This window comes from Monodelphis domestica, chromosome 4 (assembly GCF_027887165.1).
Source record: "Monodelphis domestica isolate mMonDom1 chromosome 4, mMonDom1.pri, whole genome shotgun sequence".
Taxonomy (NCBI): Eukaryota; Metazoa; Chordata; class Mammalia; order Didelphimorphia; family Didelphidae; genus Monodelphis; species Monodelphis domestica.
Genome location: NC_077230.1, coordinates 57,189,772 through 57,214,659, shown reverse-complemented (window position 1 = coordinate 57,214,659; position 24,888 = coordinate 57,189,772). Strand labels below are relative to the sequence as shown.

The 24,888-nt window shown below is 42.8% G+C and overlaps 1 protein-coding gene across 1 annotated transcript; it reads right to left on the bottom strand.

Moving 5' to 3' along the window:
- Positions 1-4,109: 4,109 nt before the first annotated feature.
- On the bottom strand, positions 4,110-24,701 carry NIT2 (nitrilase family member 2). Its single transcript, XM_007493576.3, has 10 exons — positions 24,402-24,701; positions 20,346-20,464; positions 17,200-17,320; positions 14,779-14,867; positions 11,676-11,769; positions 10,372-10,446; positions 7,506-7,584; positions 6,394-6,492; positions 4,938-4,993; positions 4,110-4,667 (listed from the first exon to the last, which is right to left on the bottom strand). The coding sequence occupies exons 1-10, from the start codon at positions 24,427-24,429 to the stop codon at positions 4,576-4,578; spliced, it is 852 nt and encodes a 283-aa protein (XP_007493638.1). The 5' UTR covers positions 24,430-24,701; the 3' UTR covers positions 4,110-4,575.
- Positions 24,702-24,888: the final 187 nt, after the last annotated feature.

The window sequence follows — 24,888 nt, the reverse complement described above, 5'->3', positions numbered from 1 at the left end:
AAAAAGGTTGTTAGTATGCAGTTCCATACTTTCCCCACCCCCTTGCATAGAAGTTTTGACTTAAACTTGCTTATATTTTAACAGCATTCAACAATGTTTGTTTTCCTGATTCAATGACTCCACTTTGCCTTATTTTTTGTATTCAAAAAAATCTAGATCCTTCGTTTTCTAAGACAGTGTGAAAAAGGCTAAGTGGGAGGGGTTAAGTGACTTGTCTTGGGTCACATGGCTATGAAGAGTCAGGGCATATTTGAACCCAGGATCTCCTGTCTCCAGGCCTTGTGCCAGAGCACAAGCTGCCCCTCTGTATTCATTTCTTACCATTCCACTTCTTTCACCAAATTCCCCCTCCCCCCACCTTAATTGTTTCTAGTTCTTTGCTACTTAAATATAGCTACAAAATGCTGGAGGCTTTTATCATTAATGTCCTTTGGAAATGTATGGAATTTCTTTTCATTTTCTAAACCTTTAACAAATTAATACTGTATCGTTCTAAGGCACACGAGTGGGAAAGGCTAGGCAAGGGGGGTTAAGTGACTAGCCTAGGATCACACATCTAGGAAGTGTCTGAGGCCACTGGAGTCTAGACCTGGCTTTTAATCCACTGAGCATGCACATGCGTGCCCACAGACATGCACCCGTTCCCCAGTTTTTCCTACCTCAAAGCCCCAACAGATGCTTTCCAGGTGGCCCAAGTGTTTGTTAATGTAAAGTTGAGAGGTGATAGACTGGGTGCCCGGTATTTGACAGGCCTCACAAAAGAGTAGTAGGTCACCCGCCAATTGGTCAGCATTTTTTGTATGGAAAAGATAAGTTATTCAGAATGCTCAGAATGTTTTTGGAATTTGCATGAACACTCAACATGGCCTTAATTAAAAATTACCTTTAGCTACAGGAAAAGATCATCCAGCAATAGAGCTGGGTAGAGTAGAGCCACCATCTTGGTTAGTGGGGAATGGGTGTGGATACCCGTGGCTTCAGGGTAGGTAGGCAAAGGCTTTCTGACAGCACTTTGATGTTGTCATGGTTCCTTGGCATATCTGATGTTGGTTAAGCACCATACTAGTGTGACTCAAAAATTAAGTCACATGTATTCCTACCTCTGCAGAAGAAAGATGGTATGCTTCATCATTGTTCTTAAGACCATTTTTGGTTTTTAAATTGCTCAGGACTCAGCTTCCTTTTGATCATTTATTCTGAGTTGTCCTATTTCTGCTTCCATTCATACACATTTCATGTTCTTCCCATGTTCTTCATTCATTGCAAAAAAAATATTGCATTAGTCATACACCGGTCTCCTGGAGTACCACTGCTTCCAGTTCCTTGTTTTCCACTCAATTTTAAAAATTCCTACATTTTGGTGAATATTGAATTTTTTCAACCTCAGGTGAAGTGCAAGTAATATAATTTTATCACTTTTCAAACAATGTCCAGATTGTTTTCTATAATTATTAAACAGATCTACTCATCACCACTAGATTAGTGTAACTCTCCCGACTTTTTTTATTCTAGCTGAGCAGGTTATGGAGTAAAACCTTAATTCACATACCATTTGTGATTTGGAATATGTAGCATGTGTTTGGTGATCATTTGCAATTCTTATTGTAAACTTTCTACTTAATGACATAGCTTAATGGCAAAGCTCTTATTGGGGTTAATGTATGTAAAATAAATGTGTATACAATCAGCTATTTTATCCAAAGCCTTTAATTCACCAATATCTTTAAAAAATATTTGCATTTGTGCAGACACTTGAAGTTTATATAACCAGGACTATTCAGATTGTAGAATTTAGATTTGGAGGAGACCATCACAGTCATCTGTTTTAACATACAGATGAACTGAAGTTACTAATTTTTTCTGCCAGTGCAGCATGTCCTGATTCTCAGCAGCAAATATGAGTAAACATTTTAAAAGGACTTTAAGCCAGAAATCTAAATAAAACCCCGAAGAGAGAAAAAAGTAGCTAGTAATAACCATTACAATTCCTTGAAAGAATGATGGAAAACTTTTTAAATGACAGGAAATGAGCTGTGGAAGTGAAAATTGGAAAAAAAATGTAGTAGGGAGATCCCTAAAAGTTAGAATGGGCCAAATCGAAGACTCTAATCAGAGAATAACCACTGGATTTCCTGAAATACTTGACTAAAAAAAGTCTGAATATATCAAGATATTTTAAAAGAAATTGCCCCCCAAATTGAAAACCGAGGGGATGCCCTCGGATTTGGGAAAGGCTGTGGTATATGTTGGTGATGGAATACTATTGTGCTCAAAGGAATAATAAAGTGGAGGAATTCCATGGGAACTGGAATGACCTCCAGGAAGTGATGCAGAGTGAGAGGAGCACATTATACCCAGAGAATGATAGATACACTTGTGGCACAATGGAATGTAATGGACTACTAGCAGTAGGACAATCCAGAGGAATTCATGAGAACCAGAGAAAGAACTGGGCATAGAAATGCAGAAGAAAAGCATTATATTGAATGAGCTATGACTGGGAAAGTCATATGTCAGTAATATGGAAATAGGTCAAATCAAGGACACATGGAAAACCCAGTGGAATTTTGTGTCTACAGGAGGGGGATGAGGAGAGGAGGGACAAGGAAAATTTTTCTCGTAACCAAGGAAAAATATTCTAAATTGAATTTTATTTAAAAAAAAGAAATTGCCCAAATATAGGACAAGAGCAATGAGAAAATAGAAGAATCACTTGAAATAGCCCCCTAAATGGAAATTCCCAAATGTCATTGTCAATTTTCAAATTAAAAGAAAAAAATATTGTAAGCAAACCAAAAAACCCAGTAAGAAAATCAGGATCAAATTGAACTTAGTAGCAACTATTTTTTTAGTTACTTAAGAATATTTTCCCACGTTTACATGATTCATTTACTCCCCCATCTGGAGCTGACAAGCAGTTCCACTGGGTTCTACAAATGTCACTTGATGCCACATGTTATTCATTTTTGCTATAGTGACTTCTAAAAAGCCTCGACCCCAAACCACATACCCAGATATGCATATGTCCTGTTTGGGGGGGGTTCTTTCTCTATGGATATCATTCTTTTACATAAGTCCTTCAGGGGTGTTGTGGCTTTTTGCACTGCTACTGCAATGCTTTTTTGCATTGCAGTGTTTGCAATGTTTAGCAAAGGGCTAAAGAGGTTAGAGGGCTCCTGCACAGAAAGGGAAGATGGTCAAGCACGGGGTGTTTTTCATGAACTGGGGAAAGGAAGGAACAGAACATTGGCCTGTGCCTGCCTTGAATGGGGAGGAAGATCTAGTCCAGAATGGATAAGCCAAAGTCAGGAATTAAAGGATCGTTTTGAGTAAGTTGGAAGTCCTGTGTGACTGCGAACTGTGTTCCTTAGGCCTGTCAGAGACGCCTCACTCCCGCCGGCCGTTATATGACCACTAAATAGTGTTCGTGAAAGAGAAGCCCCGCTAGAACTCTTCTGCCTTTTTTTTTTTTTAAAAGAAATCCTTACCTTCTGTCTTAGAATTGTGTATGTGGGCTAGGCAATGCGGGTTAAGTCAGGATCACATAGCTAGGAAGTGTCTGAGGCCACATTTGAACCGAGGTGCTCAGGTACCTCCCTGCCCTCCTGCCTCTTTTCCTATGAATTTTGCCCCTCTTTATGTGATTTTATCCAGTGATCCCTTCCATCTCAGAATCAATACTTTCCAAGGTAGGAGACTGATAAGGGGGTCAAGTGACTTGCCCAGAGTCACACAGCTGAGAAGTGTCTGAGGCCAGATTTGAACTAGGACCACTGAGCCACCCAGCCACCCTTGAACCCTTGAATTCAGGACAGCTCATGGGATCAATGCTACTTTGGAGTTCTTAAAATGTGTGGTACGGCCATTACACTTTACACAAGACAAGAAAGGCCTTTAAAACGGAGACGTCTAAGAGTTGGGTGGCAAAGCCAAATCTTATATTGTGGGAGGTGAGGGGCAGAAGGAAAATAGGAGGAAGGCCAAGAGATGCAGACTGGCACGTGAGGCCTGGTTGCTGAGGACAACTGTGTCCACAAAGGAAGAGAAATTAGATGAGATGGGGTGGGGAAGAGGCCCCGACTTTGCATGGACATTTACTGTTAGGCATCTTCTAAATAATTCTCCTTTTTATTATGTACTTAAATACAAAGACAGAAGAAACCATAAATCTAGGTTGATTGCTCCAAAAACACATGAAATTTAAGCCCCCCAACCACCCTTATCTTTCCAGTGTATTTATTAGCGATGCCCCTTTCCCCGTCTCTGCGCAGTAGGTCTAACAGCCAGGCCCCCCCAGTACCACACGTTAACCAAGTAAAGCAATGTCAGGCACTTCTGGTATGCCATTCCCGTGCCCACGGGCACCCCGCCAGGATCTGTCTGTTGCCCGTTGCCTGTCGGTTTGTATCGCTTTTCCTTCCATTAGCCAATGGCTAAGCCTACTTACATAAGAATGTTCTGCAGAAACTGGGTTGGTTTATCATTCGTTTCTTTAAGCTTGGCTGCTAGAAAAGTTACAGAGATCCAGAAAAAAGCCCAAAGACGCAGGCCCAGGAGCCCGTCTCCTGGCACTCCTCAGGGCTTTTTCCACTCCACAGCGTAGAGGTCTCCCCTCTTCTGGCTGAGAACAGGGATTTGCTGGCGAATTTCAACCAACTTCTTCAGGTCTGCAAGAAGAGCGAGTTGTGTTAGGAAAGCACGCGGGGTCTGGGCTAGGCCGCAGGACAGGTTACTAGTGCGGGGCCTCTCTGACACGGAGGCCCCGCAGGAGCAGGGGTTCGGCTGCTTCGGCTGGGCGTCGGGACAAACTTTCTGGCAGTATTATTCGTGGAGAAGGGTCTGTACCGGGCCGCTCCAGGAGGGCCACTGACCTGCCGGCCGCAGGCCTCTTTCTGAATGAGTCACCTGAGACCCGAATGGCGGAGCAGGAGGCTTACCTATGTTGGCATAAACGATGGTTTCCTCGATGCCGGCTTGGGCCAGGACTTCTCCCCTGAGAAATGAACACATAAGGACGTATAATTTCTGCAGCCAAGGGGGACGGTAACTGGCTGGTGGAGCAGAAAGCAAGGAGGGCACCTGACCATGCCTCACACTTACTAGCCGAGAGGCCTTGGCTCAATCCCTTCAGCGGCTCCTTCCAGCCCCCAGGAGGGGGATGCGCTGCGGCGCCCTAAAGCCAGGAGGCTGGCTAAGGCCACCCTGGTGCCTTCTCTCCTCTTATTTAGCTGACCACGCAATCTTTCACATGTGTGTGGCCTGATTCATAAAACCCAATTTACATTATAACCAAAACACACCTCAAAAGCATCCCAAACCAATTCAGTTATTTTATTCTATTTTATTTATTTGTAAGGGTTAAAATCGAGGTTTTGACAAAATAAGCAGTTTTAAAAAAGTTAAAGTAGAGTTGTAAATTGATATTATCCCTTTAAGCCAGAGAAAAGAAAACTTCTAGAAACTTCCCAGCAGGGGGCTCCCCAGTTCCTCCTTCCTGTCATTGTGGGCTCTCTATGGTAAGAGAACCCCCGGGTCCCGTTAAAAAGGAATAAACTTCCTTTTTACATGTTTACTTTTTAGTCTTAGAAGCAATGCTGCTCTAAGGCTTTAGAGTACCTTAGAACTTGGAGTGGTAAGGGCTAGGCAATGGGGGTTAATGGGGGTTAAGTTCTAGCCCAGGGTCACATTTGAACCCAGGACCTCCCATCTCTAGATCTCTCAATCCACTCCAGTGGCTCCAGTTTTGCACCACCACGTAACTATTCTGTCACCAGGCCGATGGGAGGCAGTGCGGTACTGTGGGAAGCCCACGGATTGTCGAGTGAGATCTCTGAAGCTTCCTGCTTGTGTGCCCTTGGGCCATGGTAACAATGAGGAAATGAGCCTAGAGGAGCTCTGAAGAAAGGCTCGCAGAGGAAGGCCACGATGAGCACTACCCATTCAGCTTCCTGACTCTCCTCCCCACCCCCCACTTTTGTGCTCCAAAGGGCCTGGATCCCCGCTTTTCCTTTCTGCAGGCAAAGTGGACTGTTCCCGGAGGCGGCGCGAGCTCCGGTGGCTGAGCCCGGAGACTTTCTCAAGGGAGCCGTCACGTCTGACCGACCACCTCCTAACAGACCCGTGCTGATGAGGCCTGACTAGAGATAACAGAATGACGCAGACTCTAGAAGTGCAAGTGTTCTACCCCAGACCCCTCTTTTTAGACAGAACCTGAAGCCCACAGTGGTGAAGGCTCAAGCAAGGGAACCCGGGGAGCGATGAATGACTCACTCCAAACACGCTTCCCGCACCGTGATACTTCCTCCGATGTCCCTCCTGCTGGGCCTTCTGTACACAAGGGGGACAGAATGAGACACTCTCAGCCCCTGAGGGATGGCGCATAAAGAGACTTACCAAGGACTCACCACCGTGCTGTGTCCCCAGGCCACATAGGGGGCATCTGTATCTCGGGCGGGGGAGGTGGTAGCCACGAACACTTGGTTGTCAACAGCACTAGGAAAAAATGAAAGGAAGAAAAAGTGGAGCATTTTGTGAAATTCCTGTCGCAGATGTTTGGACTAGAAGCTCCCTCAAGGCAGGGGCTGTCTTTTGCCCCTCTGAACCTCCGGCCCTTTGTGAGGCATTTAACACCTGCTGACTGATTGATAGTCCTGTCTGATCCTGAGAGACAACGCCACCTGGCTCCTTTTTTGGCTCAACAAAAGAGAAGTTTTTCAGAAGGCAAACACTGAGGGACTAGACAAACTTCCAGTCAGAGGCAACAAACTGAAATGATACCCCAATACGGCCTTTGAACTTCCTGTCAGTGCCTTCACGTAGTGAGAGGCAAGCCAAAGTCAGTGGCCTGGCAATTCCACAGACCCTCGTGAAGATGGGATTAATTCTCCCCTGCCCACTTTTAGATTTAATAGCCAGAAGTATACACACCCCACTCAGCCCCGAAGGTCTGTGACCCACGTGTGCTATGGTGGGTGACAAATCAAAATGGACTGACTGACCCCTGGACAGGCCTAAGCAAAGCTATAGCTGCAATTGATAAAGTGGAAGGAAGGCCCAGGAAGTGATGAAAGGAAGGGTGTATAAAAGTGGCAAGAACTTCCTGTGTCCAGCTCTTTCGCCTTCGAACTTCACCTGGAAGGAACTCCAGCTTGGGACTACCACGTGGGTGAATGAAAAAGGCTGACTCCTTTCCTGGCTCCCGAAGGGACTCTCCTACTCTGATCTCTATAAGTGACTAGAGGTGCAGGGTTCTTTTGGTGGCACTGACCCAAAGGTCCAATCAATTTATATTCATAAATATATTCCCAAATAAGGACATGTGAATGAAAACACTTCAAGCACTATCCAGGGAAGTCGGATTCTCCTGGTTAGGGAAAGGCCTCCCCCTCGCCCACACTAGCTGTTGAGGCTGGAGGTCCTGGTTCTGGTGGATCAGCAGTCTACCAAGCTGAACGTTTTTTCAGGGGGTAAAAATCCCTAAGAAAAAAGGCTGATCCCTCTCTTACCGGCCCCGCTGAAGCAACTCCCAATGTGCTGGTCCAGTGGTCATATTAAAAGCACCAGGATACACCAGCAGCTGGCAACCTGAAAGAAACAGGTATGAAAGATGGGGCCAAGCTGAGACAAGAGCAGTTCATGTCACCGCTCTTCACCCGGCACATCTCATAGTCCCATACCTTAAGCAAAGACCTAGCAGGGGCAGCTGGCTGGCTGAGTGGATAGAGTCAGGAAGGTCGCTTCAATTCTGGCTTCAAACACTTCCTTAGCCATGGGCAAGTCACTTAACCCCCACTGCCTAGCCCTTACCATTCTTCTGCCCTGGAACCAATACACAGTATTGGTACCAAGACATAAACTTAGGGGAGGGGAGGGGAGGGCAGGGTGAGGGAGGAAGGAAGGAAGGAAGGAAGGAAGGAGGGAAGGAAGGAAGGAGGGAAGGAGGGAAGGAGGGAAGGAAGGAGGGAAGGAGGGAAGGAAGGAAGGAGGGAGGGAGGGAAGGAGGGAGGGAGGGAGGGAGGGAGGGAGGGAGGGAGGAAGGAAGGAAGGAAGGAAGGAAGGAAGGAGGGAAGGAGGGAAGGAGGGAGGGAGGGAGGGAGGGAGGGAGGGAGGAAGGAAGGAAAGAAGGAAGGAGGGAAGGAAGGAAGGAAGGAAGGAAGGAAGGAAGGAAGGAAGGAAGGAAGGAAGGAAGGAAGGAAGGAAGGGAGGGAGGGAGGGAAGGAGGGAGGGAGGGAGGGAGGAAGGGAGGAAGGAAGGAAGGAAGGAAGGAGGGAAGGAGGGAAGGAAGGAAGGAAGGAAGGAAGGAAGGAAGGAAGGAAGGAAGGAAGGAAGGAAGGAAGGAAGGAAGGAAGGAAGGAAGGAAGGAAGGAAGGAAGGGAGGGAGGGAGGGAAGGAGGGAGGGAGGGAGGGAGGAAGGGAGGAAGGAAGGAAGGAAGGAGGGAGGGAGGGAGGGAGGGAGGAAGGAAGGAAGGAAGGAAGGAAGGAAGGAAGGAAGGAAGGAGGGAGGGAGGAAGGAAAATACCCATCAGGTTAGTCACACAAGTGGCCTAGACACAGTCCATCAAAAACAAAAGCCCTTTGCTTACAATCATCACCTGCATTTTAGTGCTTCACAGAGAAGCAAGAGGGGCCAACTGCAATTTGAAGCAAACTCATCTCTGAAAGATGGATTTCAATCTGAATATCAGATAATAAAGTGCTTGTGAGCAGGGCGTTTATCTGCGAGCTGCATGAGACTGTGACCCCTGACAAATTCACAAAGGATGCTAAGATATGCCGGTTACTTCTCTTTCTGGCAAGTCTTCTAAGTTCATGGCGCTGAACACATGATAACCTCTCAACAAAGAAGTAATACATTCACTATGTACTTGCCAATTTTTGAGTGGCCAGGCACAGCATAAGGAAGACCTGAGCGAGTTCAAATCCAGCTGTGTGACCTGGGTAAGTTACCTAAGCTCTGTCTCCCTCAGTTTTGTTGTGGGAAAACACACCCAAGTTTGCTGCAGGGTCTCACCCCAAAATTTCATTCAGTTCAGAGGTATGATGAAAGATTTTATTTAAAGAAGTTGTTTTTAAGATGGCTTATAGCCTCGGCTGGTGAAATGGCCAAAAGTTCAACAGAACAGCCTCAGGGCTAGTGGATACTGAGGGTCTGGGGGTGGGTCACCTCCCATTCCTGGGACATCTTTGCTCTGGGATGTTCCAGGAAGAAAAGCATGGCAAATGGGCATAGAGGAGGGTACAAATCCCAGGGAGAGGTGTGTTTTGAGTCTGACATGTGACAGGTGAATTCAGGGACACCAAAAAGGAAAAAGGAGCACGTGCAGGTTTGGGGGATTCCCGATTCCCCGGGACAGGCAGAGCCCTCAGAGCAAATGTCCCAGGCTTCCCCCACTGTCCCGCTGGCCATCATTTGTTAGCATAGAGGAGGTCTCGCTCCCCTTCTGGAATGCCCTCACCAAAGAGCCGAACATAATACAATAGACGACCACTATGGGTGATTAATAATGATAACAATTCAGAGCTAAGGTAAATACAGAACGATATAAAGCAGTTCCTAAGACACAGCAGCACAAAGCTGATGTACAGAACAGAACTATTATGAGTGATTCATAACACAGATTTTGCCATTTATGCCAACTAGTGAGAAATGCCAGACTGGGGACCACGAAGGTCCCGCGTCTACCACTGCCCATCTCTCCTCACCTCTACCACGTTCCTCCACTGTAAAATGGAAACACTAACAGCGCCTCTCTCCTAGGGTAACTAGGAGGATCAAATGAGATAATAATCGCTTTGTCACCCTTTCCATCTGTCTAAGGGACAGGTAATTGGGGTTCCATTAGGGCCACGCAGCTCCCGAAGCCACGTTTGAAGCCAGGACCTTTGGTCTCCAGGTCCAGAGCTCTATCCACGGAGCGAGCTGGCTACCCCGACTTTGTGACTTTTCTCACCCGGGGCCATTATTTATAACCAACAGTGTTAATGCTTAGACAGCACACAGGCTGTGTTACAAGTGAGACCTCCAGACAAACACTGATGGGGGAGATCATGTTTGTCAAAAACAACGTAATGACTTACCACGGACGCTTCTCGGGGCAAGAATGGACACGTTGCCGTAAGACTTTACACCACTTGGGAAAATGGCACACATTCATTGCATAATGAAAAATGTTCACTTCATCTATTTTTCTACCTTTATTTTTTTAATTGCCAATCAAGTAGACCTGAATTCTCATGTGTTGAGTGTGCATAAAACAAGGCCATACTGCACTTGTTAACTGACCAAGGACTTACTGAGGCTTAGGCAAATTCCAAGGCCAAAACTCAAGGCCCCAATTAGATATTTTATCAGCAACAGCAAAATGTCCTCACCTCTTTGAGAGTAGACTTGTGCAAGTTCAGCAAAGCGCATGTCATAGCAGATCCCCACACCCACTTTGCAATAAGCTGTTTCTCCGACAAAAGATATAGACAAAAAGTCAGTGTCATGAAGCAAAGGGAAGCATAACAATAGATTACTTAATATTCATTTATTATATGATAATTAATGCTTTTACTATTATATATAATTTGATTCTTATCATTATGTGATTATTAATGGGGGGGGGGGGTCTGGTGAGAGAAAAGGACTTGAAGTCCAGCTTCAGGAGGCCTATTCCCAATTGTGCCCTAGCGAGGTTTTAAACTAGAAATTATGACCTAGTTTAAAATTTTTTTCCCTGATGACTGTATTTCAAAATAATCGTTTCCCTTTATAGTATCTGTATTTTATTTTTATGCATTTAAAATCATCCCAAGAGGCCCATAGGCTTCACCAGACTGCCAAAAGGGTTCATGACACAAAACCCCTAGTCTATAGGATCCTGGACAGCTTCAATCTCTCCCAATTGAACTTAAGCCCCCTGAGGACAGGGACGGTTTCATTTGAAAATTTGTAATATCCATGTCTAGCACAGTACTTAGCACACAAGAACTTAAATGCTTCTTGACTCAATTTAAAACTTAGGTTTAGGGACACAAAATAGCCTTCAGATTCCTAGGTTGCTACTAGGACTATACTAGAGCTCCAAATTAAAATTCCTTGCCCTTTTTGTTATAAAATGGAGATGATGCACAAATAGCAAAATGACCTTAATTTTGCTCCCCTTCTCTGTCCTCAATTATGCCTTTCTGGAGGGAGTGGGCCTGGATATTAGTGGGAAACTAGAATCAATAGCCTGACTCCCACACCGGTTCTCTAACTACTATCCCAGGCTGTCTTTACCATCCACAGACTACTAACAAGATTTTATAAAATAACTTACTTTGGTGTTAGGGAAAACATGCCTGGAATTGGAGGAAGAAGGCCTGCATCAAACGTTGATGCCTCTATTTCCTAGCTCTGAAACCCTGAGCAAATTGCTTTTCTCTGGGTCTCAAATTTCCTCATCTGTAAAATGAAGGTGTTGAACCAGAACAGCTCAACTCTGAAGCAGGAGTGAGTATCTTTTGGAGAAAAACCCAGTTTGGTATTGAGAAAATATGTTGTATGTCTAAGAAACACTGCATCAGGACTAAGTCCACACGGGCTACCATAAAACCGAGTAGGGGATGGAGGCATTGCTGTTCTTCGTTGGCAAAGTGGGCTAGAGAGAGGCTACCCAAAGGTGAAGGTCATACTTCACTCTGGTACGTACGGGTTTCAAAAATGGAGAAACTGTCGCCAGCGCTCAATGTTTCTGATTCTTGGAATCGAATCTTCCCAGGAACATCAACGTCGAACAAGTGAATCTATTTCAAAAATAATTAGTATGGTTACCAAGGAATGCTCACAAGTCTTCAAAAATTGATATTTTGCACACAAAACTATCTGGAGTTGCAGAAAAATCCACAGGGATGTTTACATCCCTCCCAGTAGGTCTTATGCAGTGGCTGAAGGAATGTACTATTTTTTGTTTAGATCTGATCATGTCACTTCTCTATTCCCTAGTCTTCAGTGGCTCTCTATTTGCCTTTATACCGTGCATTGCTTCCAAGGCAGACGAGTGGCAAGGGCTAGGTAATGAGGGTTAAGTGACTTGCCCAGGGTCATATAGCTAGGATGTGTCTGAGGCCATATTTGAATCTAGAAGTACTCATCTCTGGGCCTGGCAGCTGTCCCCTTCTCTTTCTCTTGAAACTGAATTGCATTGGGGGCAGGGGGAAGAAACTACTTTGCATCATTTTAAATCCTTTATTCTTATTTGTGCATATGTTGTACTGTTCTTCCATCCTTTCTCAGTAGAAAATGAGCTTCCTGATTCCATTTCTGTTTTTGCATCCTGTCCATTTCTCAACTCCTGACCATAAAAGAAGACCCTTAGCTAAGAATGCCTTGCTTGAATTTATCAAAAACATGTTAACTGCCAAATAAAATGACTTTCTCTCAACCCTCTTCCTCTTTGATCTGTGACACACTCATGACTCCATTCTTTACTCTCTTTACTTCTATGGCATTGCTCTCTCTTGGCAAAACTCCTCACTTGTTGAGCGCTCCTTGGCTTCCCCAGCATGGTTGTCCTCTGATTCCTATCCCTCAAGGATATGTGTCCAATAGAAGCTTTTCTCTCTCTTCTTTCTTCATGATCTTATTCTCCTCAATGAGGAGCTCAAGTACTATCCATGTACAAATCAGTCCCAAATCTATAACATCCTGCCTTAATGTCCTTTCTGAATACTAGCCCTCCCGGTGCATACAGTTCAACATAACCAAGGTGGAACTCCTGATCTTCCTCTAAACTCAGTCCTCCTTTCAGAGCCCCACCAAGGTCTTAGTCCCTTGGATTTTTCACCTAGGAGTCCATGCCATACAAGGACTGGCTAAAGGATCTGGGAATGTTTAACTATGAAAAACATAAAGAATATGCTAGCTGTCTACAAGTATTTGAAGAGATATCATGGGAAGGAGGGATTAGACTTATTCTACTTGGTCTCACTAGAAATAAATAAATTTAGGTGAAACTTCCCAGTAATCAGAGCAGTGGAATCGGATGTCTGGAGAGGAGATGCATCCTCCATACTTGGAGGTCTTCAAACAACAGATGGATGACCATTTCTAAGGAATGTTATAAGAAAGATTCCTTTTGTATGAGTCAAACTAGACAGCCAATAAGATCCCTTCCCACTCTCAAATTCTGTCATTCAGTCAACTCCTCTCTCCACTTCACCCCAAATATCCAGTCAATTGTGAGGTCTGGTTCATGCTTCCCCTACAGTCCCATTTCTTGCATCCCTCTTTTCTCTTGACGCACAGGTCCACCGACCTGGTTCAGACTGTTTGCTTCCAATCTCTCCTCTACAATTCACATCCTCTCCACAGCTGCCAAAATAATCCATGTAAAATGTTGTCGGATGACTCTCCCCAACAACTTTCAGTATCTTTCTAAAGTCTCTAGAATAAAAACTGCTTGGTACAGCACTGAACAGTCTACAAAATGGATCCATGGCTTTGCTGCTCATACATTGCTTTTCCTAAAGATTTCAGTTCTTTCCACATGAAATAAAAAACTATATTTGAAGTATCCCAACTCTTTCTGGCAGGCATGCTTCTAAATTATTTAAGCTTTTCTGCTCGTCTGAACTCCACCACCATGCCCATCCTATCACATACATGGTTCATTGTCTTAGATGTTTCCAAGTATATCTTTGCATTTGCTTGTACACATATTGGATTCCAACTTCTCCCACTAGAATGCAAGCTTATAGAACACTCTGTTTTTGTTTTTGTATCCCCAGCAGAGAATAGGTGTTTCATCCTTTAATCGACTACCAGATCTCTCACACCTACAGCCTTTCCTTAATTTACTCAGCCAAAACTCCAATTCAGGCCCTCATTCTTCCCTGGACTAATAAAAAAAAACCTGCTTCCTAAGTAGTCTCCATTTCCAATTCTTCCTTTCTAAAACCATCCTCCACAGAGCAGGCAACCTGAGAAAACTAAAGCACAAGGTTGTTTCATTCCCTGCTGGAGGAACTGTAATGACTCCTTATTCCCTCTAGAGTAAAATGATGCCTGAAATGTTTCCTTTTTCACTATTGTTAATCTCACTTCCCTTTAAACTTTGCCATTATTTTGTTTATTTTTTGTATTTAATTACATTTAATCATGTTGTTGTTCCCCATCTCACCCCATGAACAAGGAAACCACCTGGGGAGGCAGAGATTATCACCCTTTTGTCCTTGTAGCCCTACAACCTAACATATTACAGGCACTTAATACACTTCTTGAACTGAACTACATTTCCCCTGCCAAACTCCTCAGAAAGATTGTGTGTCTTTACAGCCAACTCACCGTTCCACATTTCTGAATACTTTCTTCCTTGCTCTAAGTCCATGACTGCTGCAATTTCCAGTTCTGCTGACTTCCTCTCTTTGCCTTGGCTTCTGACGTCTTTCTCCTGGTCCCCCTACCTCTCTGACCACTCCTGCTCAATCATCCTCTCATCTCTTTAGGTGTGGATATTCCACAAGTCTGTTCCAGGAGCTCTTCTTTTTTTTTATGCTTTTTTCCATCAGTGATCTCAATAGGTTCATGTAACAACCACAAAGATTCCCCCAAAATTTGTATATCCAGCCCTTACCTTTTCCCTGAATTCCAATCCCACTTCACTGATCAACTGCTTTACCTGAGGTCCTGCAGGCACTTAAACTAAACTCAATCACCATTTATTAAGTGTCTTCTATGTGCAAGGCACCAGGCACAGAGACAAGAAGAAACAGCAACCAACAAGGATGAGTGAAACTTTCAACTGCATCCTTTACCTTTCTATGCTTTGTCAGTAGACTTCCATCAGGACCAAACACAGTACAGGTGTTGTAAAATTTCTCATCATCCTTTTCGGGAATGGAACCTTTCATTAAGAGAAAAAAACATATACTTATCCATATATCACCTAAGTTTTCTAAATACAGCAAGTCAGTCTTTAAATTCCTTGTGGAAAATGATTAATAGGTTGCCAATATTTTCTGATGTGACAAAAATAAGACAATTTGATTGACTATTTGATACTTTTCAAAGTGATATTTCTCAGTACATACATACACTTCCAGAAATCTGTTCCCATAGGTATGAGAAACAGTATCAGGACAGGTGCCAAAAATAGGTTTAAAAGAATCCACATGATCCTTAGTTAAACTTTACCTGTAAGCAATTAGATGTAAACTTGTGGCATTAGACTGGAGATAGGAATTCTAGCTCCTAACTTCATTTCATCTGTCCTGGGGCAGCTAGGTGCTCAGTAGATAGAGAGGGAGGCACAAAGTCAGGAAGGCCTGGGTTCAAATCTGCCCTCAGGTACTTCATACCTATGTGACCCTGGGCAAGCCATTTAACTGCAATTGCCTTGCCCTTACTGCTCTTCTGCCTTGGAACAGATACTTAGATAGAAAGTAAGGGTTCAAAAGAATTCATCTGGTTTGTGGGACAAATATGAAGAGACAGGATTTTCATTGAGGCCTCTGGAGTCTTGACAAATCAAAGCTTTAAATCTTTAATAGTAATATCCCAAAGGGCCACACGATGGCGATGTGATTCCTTAAAAGTCTGATTCATTGTGTTTGTTTCCCTTTTTTAAATAAATGAAATTTTTTATTAAAAAAAAAAAACAAAAACCAATGATGAACATCAATGCTACTAGCCAAATTTACTTTTTAACTAGTTTTATTTAAATGAATTAACTTCAACCTACAAAAAACAACAATTTTTCAGTTCCTCTCTTTAGGTTCCTATCAGAAATCATTTGTCTATTCTCATTCACTCATCCTATTATATGGATAGTGGGAAGTCTAGTCTTCTGATTCTACCTTTTTAAAAATCTGGCATGGGTGGAGGGCAGCTAGATTGCTCAGTGGATTAAGAACTAAGCTGAGAGACAGGGGGTCCTGGGTTCAAATTTGACCTCAGGACCCCCCCCCCCCCCCCAGCTGCTTGAACCTAGGACCTCCCATCTCTAGGCCTGGCTATCAATCCACTGAGCTACCCAGCTGCCCCCACCACAATTTATTTAACTCTAGTTTTGAAGATTTGGGTCATTTCTAAGTTTTTTTCAGTTACATATATAATGCTATGAAAATTTTCCAACACATTGTAGCATCCTTCATTTCAATTCAATGGGTATGATTATTCTTTTAAGTTTTGCTGCCAGATTGCTCTCTCAAAAAGATTCTAAAAATTAGAATTTCATTAGTAATGAATGAATGAATGAATGAATGTGTCTGTTCCTCCATATAATTATCAGCACTAGGTTTCATTTCTTTTCTCGTTTCTGCCTTTCACCCTTAAATGGGCATAACCAATAATTTTTTTAAATTGTTGGATTTATTGAACCAAAAATTACATTGACTATTCTTAATTTTAAAAGTAGAGCAAATAAAAATGTGAAAAAGTGGAAAAAAGCATTGGGTTTTTTAGACCAGTTTTGACTCTGCCACATTCTGTGTAAACACAGGCAAGCTGTTGAGCTCCTTAAAGCTCAGTTTCCTTACCTGCAAAATGGAGATGAATATCTACACTGCTATTCATTTCCCATACTCAAATGGATTTGTGATCTCATTGATCTGGGATACAAAATTGCAACCCATCCATGTGTCTAGAACTAATCATATGTAACATATATAACATATACACAACATCAAACATAGAACCATAAAACTCACATGCACAAGGAAGTTGTGAAGAAAGGGTTTCATAAACCTTAAAATGTTACATAAATGAGGGCTACTATTATACTAAAGAGAATTAATTTTTTTTTCAAAAAACCTCCCCAAACAAACAAACAATCCTAAGTTAACATTTAACTTACTTATGTGGCCTTCAAGAGGAAAGTCACTTTATCCTTCACCTTAGGGGCCCCACAACACAGATATATTGGACATACTCTGATGTGATCTACTAATAATATGCCAAACATCAATCATTTTCAGAAAATCGTTTTTGTAATGTTTAGAAACATGTCCATTGGAAAACCCATGCTGTGGAAAAGTTTGTCTTTAACATTATTTTTGTTGGAGGTGAGGGAGAAGAAACTCCAAATTATTTTTTTTACACCAGAAAAAAAGAATGATAAAAAAAAAGCCCCTTAAGAACCACAACCAGGTGGGACAACACCCATGTGAGCATGAACTTGACCCCCCACCAAATGAAACCTTATAGAAATATATAGCCAAGCGGCCCCAGAAAGCTACCTCCAATGAGATAAACTTGGCATTCCTTGGCTAACATAGAAAGCTGTTCTGTGGTTTCACCGGGGATTGTCTCTGCATATTCAGGAAAGAAGTTTGTGCCATAGGGAGAGTTAAAGCATTCCTAGAAGTGAGGAAGGAGAAAGAAAAAAAAAGATGTTAAAGCCCCTCTGCCATCCCCAGAGTGATTGCTTCCAGGTCTGCTTACCCTTGAGGGGAGCAGCGTCTTCTGGAAAAGCGCCAGCTCCCACACAGCCCTTCAGGACAGCAGCCGCATCGACACTGAAGATCTGACCCATTCACAACAAACAAGCCCATGGGACAGGCCTTACCTAGCTGATCAACCAAGAAGCAGACGGAACTACCTCAATAAAGTCTCTCAACAAAGACAAACCATACAGATCTAAAAGAGATACAGTTGCATGGCTGAGATCATCCAATCTTTGGATCTTAATAGGTTATAGGCTCCATGCATAAGGACTGAGACTCGTAGCCTTTAAATTATGAATCTTTTTTTTTAACCCTTACCTTCCATCTTGGAGTCAATGCTGTGTATTGGCTCCAAGGCAGAAGAGTGGTAAGGGCCAGGCAATGGGGGTCAAGTGACTTGCCCAGGGTCACACAGCTGGGAAGTGTCTGAGGCCACATTTGAACCCAGGACCTCCCATCTCTAGGGCTGACTCTTAATCCACTGAGCCACCCAGCTGTCCCCTGAATCTTAAAATAATGAACCAAAACTGAATTTTATAACTTGAGGAAGTAACTATACCATAAGCCACCCCTCTGGGCTTCCTTCCAGTGCTATGCAAAATGAAGGAATTAAACAAGGTAATCTTTAAGGTTCTTTTCACAGTGAATATTCTGTGACTTCATGTTTCTAGAGATAAGAGAACTGCTCTTATGACTTGCAAAAAATTCCCTTTTGTGGGTTCTTCCTCACATCTCACCCATATAAATACTAAATAAAAATACTTTAAAAAAGCTTAGGTAAATATATGTACAAATCTGGCTCAACTCTGAGAGGGAGATTAAAGTGGAGAGGGAGGGAGGGAGGGAAGGAGGGAAGAGAGAAGGGGTGCCACGTTTAGTCTTTAGAGCACAAATGTTTTCAATAGATTTTAAATCAGAAAGTTCACACCCTATTGAAAATATTTGTGCTATAAAGGCTAGTTTTTTAAAAAAAAAACAGATTGTTTGTCAAAAGTACTCTTAATATCCAATGTGAAAGGGGCCTCTAGGTGGCTCAGGAGATGTAGCCAAGTGTGGAGATGGGAGGATCTGGGTTCAAATTCGGCCTGACACTTCACTGCGGTGTGACCCTGGACAAGCCACTTAAGCCCAATTGTCTAGCCCTTATTTCTCTTCTGCCTTGGAACGAATACCATAAGTAACAATACTAAGATAGACTGTAAGGATTAAAATAGATAAATGGATGAATGAGTGGCTATATGGAAGGATAGGTAGACAGAGCTGTCTTCAAACTGATAAAGGTGTGGTTCAACTATGTATCAAATCTTGTGAACTCAGGAGCCAGCTGGGTAGCTCAGTGGATTGAGAGCCAGTCCTAGAGACGGGAGGTCCAAGGTTCAGATCTGGCCTCAGACACTTCCCAGCTGTGTGACCCTGGGCAAGTCACTTGACCCCCATTGCCTAGCCCTTAGCACTCTTCTCCCTTGGAATCAATACATAGTATTGACTCCAAGATGGAAGGCAAGGGTTTAAAAAAAAAATCTTGTGAACTCAGTGTCAAATCATGTAAAACAGGTGATTGCAGCCAAAGGACATATTACACATTAAATTTTCTTAAAAATATAAAAAATGGTGAGGTTTATTGACTCAGTTAAAAAATGTACTATTTGTCTAGCACTTAGCCCAGCATGGACCTGACACATTGTAAGAACTTAATAAAGGCTTGTTCACTGGACTTTTTGTCTTACTTTGTCCCAAATCATTTAGATGTCACTGCAGCTAAGACATGGCACCAAAACAGACAATTATAAATACTTTATGAGAAGCACATCAAAGTGGCAATTTAAGGATTGAGGGTGAAAGGTCATTATTACCACTCGAGACGGGGAAAGGGACTTCCTAGAGACAGTGCTGTGTGACTTGGAATTTATGGAAATGAACTGAGCAGAAGGAAGCCATTCAAAGAATGAGGAAGACGGTAAGCAGACACCTGGCTTGGATGGAGCACAGAGTGCATGGAAGAGAGCCCCAAAAGACAGATAAGGCGAGGGCTTTGAATAACAGAAAGCAAAGACTCTCCACAGAGAGTAGGAAGCCATGGAAGATTCTCTGAGCAGAGGAGCGGTATGTAAGCAGATGTATGTAGAGGAAATCTCGTCCTGGCCATATGAGACATAGATCGATAGGAAGAAGGGTCGAAGTGGGAAGACCTGTTGGGAGGCTATTGTAGTAGCAGAAAGTGTGGCAAGCAGGACCCGAATTACAATGGTGGTAGAGACAGAAGGGAAGTTCTGAGATGCAGAGGCAGAACTAGCAGCACTTGGCAACTGACTGGTTATGAGAAATGTGAACTAAGGAAGCATCAAAGAAAAACCTGAGAGACGGGGTGAATGGTTTAACCTAAAACAAGGAGGACTACGTCTAGAGAGTGGGGAAATAAACTCAGGTTTGCATGGAAGTGGAGATATTTATTTGGAGAATTTAGGACTGAAAACTGAGATTTGGGAGCTAATGGCAGTGGTAAGATGGTAGTTAAATCTACAAAAGTGAATGTGATTAGCAAAGAAGAGATCGTGAAGAAAAAAACCTGAGGATAAACTTTTGGGGAAACATTACACTGAGAAAGTAGGGTGCTAGCAAGAAGAAAAATCATGTGTGTCAAAGGGTGCCCAACAATGCCAAAAGATGCAGTGATTAAGGAGGGTGAGGACTGAAAAGGCCAAATGACTTCGTCACTAGGAAGCTGCTCGGATTTTAGAAGAGAATATTTTACATGGATTGCTTACAGACATGTGTGATCCTGGTGAAGACGCTATCCACCCCAAATGATAAGAACAAGAAGGGCAAGAAGAACAGGAACCCAACTAATCTACCTGAAATGATACCCTTCCCCTGCACGATGAGAACCAGGACTTGATCAGGGATGTCATTCACAGAAGAGATGCTCTCTCTATACTTACGGGAAGAGAGATAATTTTGGCTCCTTGGTTTGCTGCTTCTTTGATAAAGTCACAGGCTCGACTCAGATTATCTGACTTGACAGAAGATACGCGAAGCTGGATGAGGGCCAAACGAAATTCTAAGAACACAGGTAAAGAAAAATGAACGCTAGAGAAAGTTGGCTATGAACATTTAACACACATGTAAGGCATAGAACTTCTAGACAGAATAGAAAAACAGATATTAAGGAATCCCATCCCTATATACCATAGCACCATAGTTATCCTAACCAGAAGGATCTAAGAAGCCAACTAGTCCAAACCTCTCATTTTATGAAGGAAACTGAGGCTTAGAGGTGATAAGTGACTTGTTCACATAATTAGTGATATTATTAGGTAAATAATTAGTAAGAGAGCCAGGATTCTTGCCTGGGTCCACTGATTCCAAATGCAGCTTTTTTTTTTTCTACCACATCACACAAAATCTAACATTCTTGAGAGAAATACCATATGAGGCCAGCAACACTTTCATGTGAGGCATGATATAAGAGATACCACCTATGGAGGATGATCTCTTCTTTCACTTGGGGCTCCAGCCATAGAAATAGGAAACCTAGATGCTCTAATCATCTGTTTTCCCAATTATGCAAAGGGGAGAGATACATTTTTTTGCCATTTGGGAAACAGTTTTAGAATTGAATTGAAAAGGAAATAAATAGAAAATAAGGCTGGGATAACTTTTATGGTGAGTAGTAACCTATTATGGGTCCTAGCATCGTATTTAAAGACTTTACTACATAATTTTGGGCTAACAAACCAAGGTTCATTTCTGTTCTGTGGATACCTGAAGAGTCCATTCTTCTAGCTTTTGGTTGTTTGGGGTCTTTTTCCTTCATGATATCCCCTACCATGGGACTTTTTTTCTGAAGTATAGCCTCGTGATCACTTCAGTTTCTAAAAGTTACTCCTCTTTAGAACTGTATTTCTTCATCATTGTGAGCTCCTGGAAGGCTGGGACTGACTATTGCCTCTTTTTATATCCCCAGCACTTAGCACAATTAATAACCTGGGCAAGTCACTCAACCCCAAATACCTTGGCCTTTCCACTCTTCTGCCTGGGAATCAATACACAGCATTGATTCCAAGTTGATTCTAAGAGGGATGGTAAGGGTTAAAAAAAAGTTTTTGAAAAACTCAACTGCAGTCAAAGATATTAAGTGACTTGCCTCAAATCAAACTTGTGGTAATCAGAACAACCATTACTTGAAGTCAAAATCTCTGACTCTAAAGTCAGGTTACAGATAAGAAACTACCCAAAATTAAATTCTCAACAAAGCCAAGACAAAGCATCTAGATCTCCTGATGTTCTTTCCTGAACCTTAACAAAATGCCTTTTATGAAAGAAGATTTAGCAAAGGCCCTGTTTGAATATGGCTAGGAACTCATTTTTGAGTTCTCTTCAATAAATCAATCAAGTATTTATTAAGTGCCTACTATGTACTAGGCTCTTGACTAGTGCTGAAGATACAAAGAACAAAAAATAAATAATCGCTCTCTGCAAAGGAGCTTACATTTTAATGGGGGAGAAATAGAAATATATCTATAAATATATGCAGCATAGATATAAAATGAATAAACACTAGTATATATACAAATAGTCAAATACAAGATAGTTTGGGATGGAAGGCACTGGCAGTTGGGAGGTCAGGAAAGCTCTCATGCAGCTTGAGCTACATCTTAAAGGAACAGCTCAGCTTTTAGGAATCACAGAATGAAAATTCCATCTAGCTCAACCAGGAGTGGGCTGGAGTCAGCTCTAACCAATTTGCACAATTAAATTCTTAGAGTGTGCATCTATACTACAGAAATTAACCAATTAGGTCTTGATTTACTGTTTTGTTGATTGTTAAGATAAGGAGTTAATAATGCAGATTGAATTTTTTAAAGTATGTTATATACATATATATACACATATATACATTTTTTTCCTGATGAGCCCAGTTGTAAAACATTTATCAGAGTATCCCTCAGCCTGACCTATAAATGATAACATATAGAAAACCTGGCCTAGAACAATGTAGTAAGGTAGTTAATGATAGCATGAGCTTGGTCGATTCCCCTCAAACTGTACCCACTCAGAAAACCCAGCTGCCCACATCTTCAGGGTTTGGACAATATTTACATCCGTTGCCAAAGAGCATTTCTGGGAGACTGGACATTGGTAGGTCTAAGTATATGTGTGAAAATGAGATAGATTCTTTAATTATTTTCTAGAGAACACAAAGTCCAGAAGTGCTTCATCTTCATGTGGCAATAATGTTACCGATTAACATCTAAAAACAACAAATAGTTAGGATAAAGAATAACATGAAGTTATCAAGAAGCAAATATTGTCAAGGAAAATATTTAGAATAACAAGTTTTTCAGCATTCTCTCAAACATAAAAATGTCACAATCTGTAGAAACTTATATTATTAAGAATAGCTTAATAATCATAAATGCTATGCTAGCTTCAAAATTTGGACTGACTTTAGAAATTTAAATTTTGCAAATCACTAGAGAAAGAGACTAGGTTGCCCTTTTTTTGCACAACTGCTTTCTAATCAATTAGACATTTATAAATAACCTTCTATGTGCAAGTCACATTGAGAGGTCTGGAGAACACAAAGACAAGAAGGTATGAAATACACTTTATTTCAAAGTCGATTTTAAATCCTTATTTAATCCAATCAATTTTAGTACCCTTTTCCTCCTCACTCCTTACCCCAGACCCTCAAAATCTCCCAATCATTGTTTCATCCTTTTCTGCCCTTCTGGGGACAAATTAGTCTATACACTAGAGACATGGAGTTGTTGAGTGTTCTGAACTGTAACAGCAACACCATAAGTCACATTTTCAGAGATCCCCAAATGAAATTATTACAGTGAAAATGTCACTGGACCTGGAGTAGGAGGGGCCTATTAAAGTTCCAGTTCTACTACTCAGACACAGCAAGTTACCTAACCCACAAAATGGCCTTACCTTATATGTAACACAAGGCGGTTGGCCTAGATAACTTCTAAAGATCTTTCCATCTGCATGTGTTAATTCTTTTAAATTTATTTTTTGGTGTAATGGGCAATCTGGTGAAGCTTCTAGGACCCTTCTCAGAATGTTTTCCAATGCATAAGAGCAAATACATTGAATTATGAAGAAAACCAATTATGTTGAGATACTTATTTAAATTTTTTTTTTAGTTTTTAAAACATTATTTTAAATGTTTTTTAAAAGAATATCATGGACCCCAGATTAAGAACCCCTGCATACAGGATGAAGATCCTATTCAGAAATAAAGACTTGCTACCTGGACCTTCCACTTTTTTTTTTTTAATCCCTACCTTGTCTTAGAATTGATATCAAGTATTGGTCCCAAGACAGAAGAGCAGTAAGGGCTCTTCAGTAATGGGGTTCAAGTGATTTGCCCAGCGTCACACAGCTAAGTAGAGAGGCCAAATTTGAATCCAGGACTTTCCACTCTGAAGGAATTGGCCCAGGGTAGTAGGATGGAGACCTGACTGCCCGGATTTTCCTTTTCGACTTAAATCTAATTCACCGGTTCCCTGGGGAATCACGTCATCTTCCAGTGCTTCGATTCACTCGTCCTATCTTTCTCTCTTGGGCTCAATCCTTGGAAATCCTGGCTTGGAGAACGGAAGGGCCCTTAGAGATTCTTTAGCTCAACTATCCCCTTTTCTTACAAACAAGGAGACTGAGGCCCCGGGAAGAAAGGCGATTTTCCCAGGTTACAGTTATCGGCGTCGAGGACAAGATCTGAAGCCGGGTCTCCCGGACTCCCCAGTCTGAGCTCCCCTCCCTACGCTGGGCCTCGAGGTCGCCGGACAAACCGGCACAGGAATCAGCCCTGCTTGGTTTCCAGGTAGGCTCGGAGAGCAGCCCCCAGGCACTGAGCCCCGACTGGCTGGGAAGACCCCGCTGCTGGAAAGTCAAGTTCGCTTTAGGGACGGGGAGGGGGGAGGGGGGGGAAGGTGGAAACCGCCCTGGGAGACAGAGACAGAGCAGTCCCGGCCCTCACTTACGAGCCATCGCCTTCGCAACAGGGACCATGGAGAAAAAGCCACTAAGCCAGAGGGAAGGTGGGAGCCGATGAAGCGTAAGGCGACTCACGAGCCCCGTACAGGAAGCAGGAGTAGGTGGCCCCGCCCCCAGCTGGGAGGATCGGAAATGGGGGGGCAAGGCGAAGAGGGGCGGGACAAGGAGGGGAGGTGAAAGGAGAATGGAGAAAAAGGAAAGGGAAGTGGGGAGGAAATTGAAAGGAGGGAATGGGAATGGAAAAAAGAAGAAAAAAGGGAAGGAAGTCAAGAGAAAAGACGGGGAGAGAGTTGAGAGGAGGAAAGGAGAGGGGAGAGACGGAAGACGGGAAGGGCGTGGCTTCTGTGGTTTTTTTATGTGTGGGCGTGGCCTCTGGAGCTGACTGCAGTCTCGCCTTTCCCGAGGTCAGTCACGGCCACTGAACCGGCGGGGTAGCTCCAAGTAGCCCCACACCGCGCAGACTTTGATTGCTCA

What these genes read in the sequence shown, in the direction of transcription:
- NIT2 (XM_007493576.3), bottom strand. Translation starts at nt 24,429, where the DNA reads ATGGTCCCTGTTGCGAAGGCGATGGCTC. An exon ending in GAGTTGCTTCAGCGGGGCCG is followed by an intron (nt 6,493 to 7,505) that starts GTAAGAGAGGGA and finishes ATTTTTTCCTAG; the next exon opens with TGCTGTTGACAACCAAGTGT. An exon ending in AGCACGGTGGTGAGTCCTTG is followed by an intron (nt 4,994 to 6,393) that starts GTAAGTCTCTTT and finishes TTCATTTCTCAG; the next exon opens with GGGAGAAGTCCTGGCCCAAG.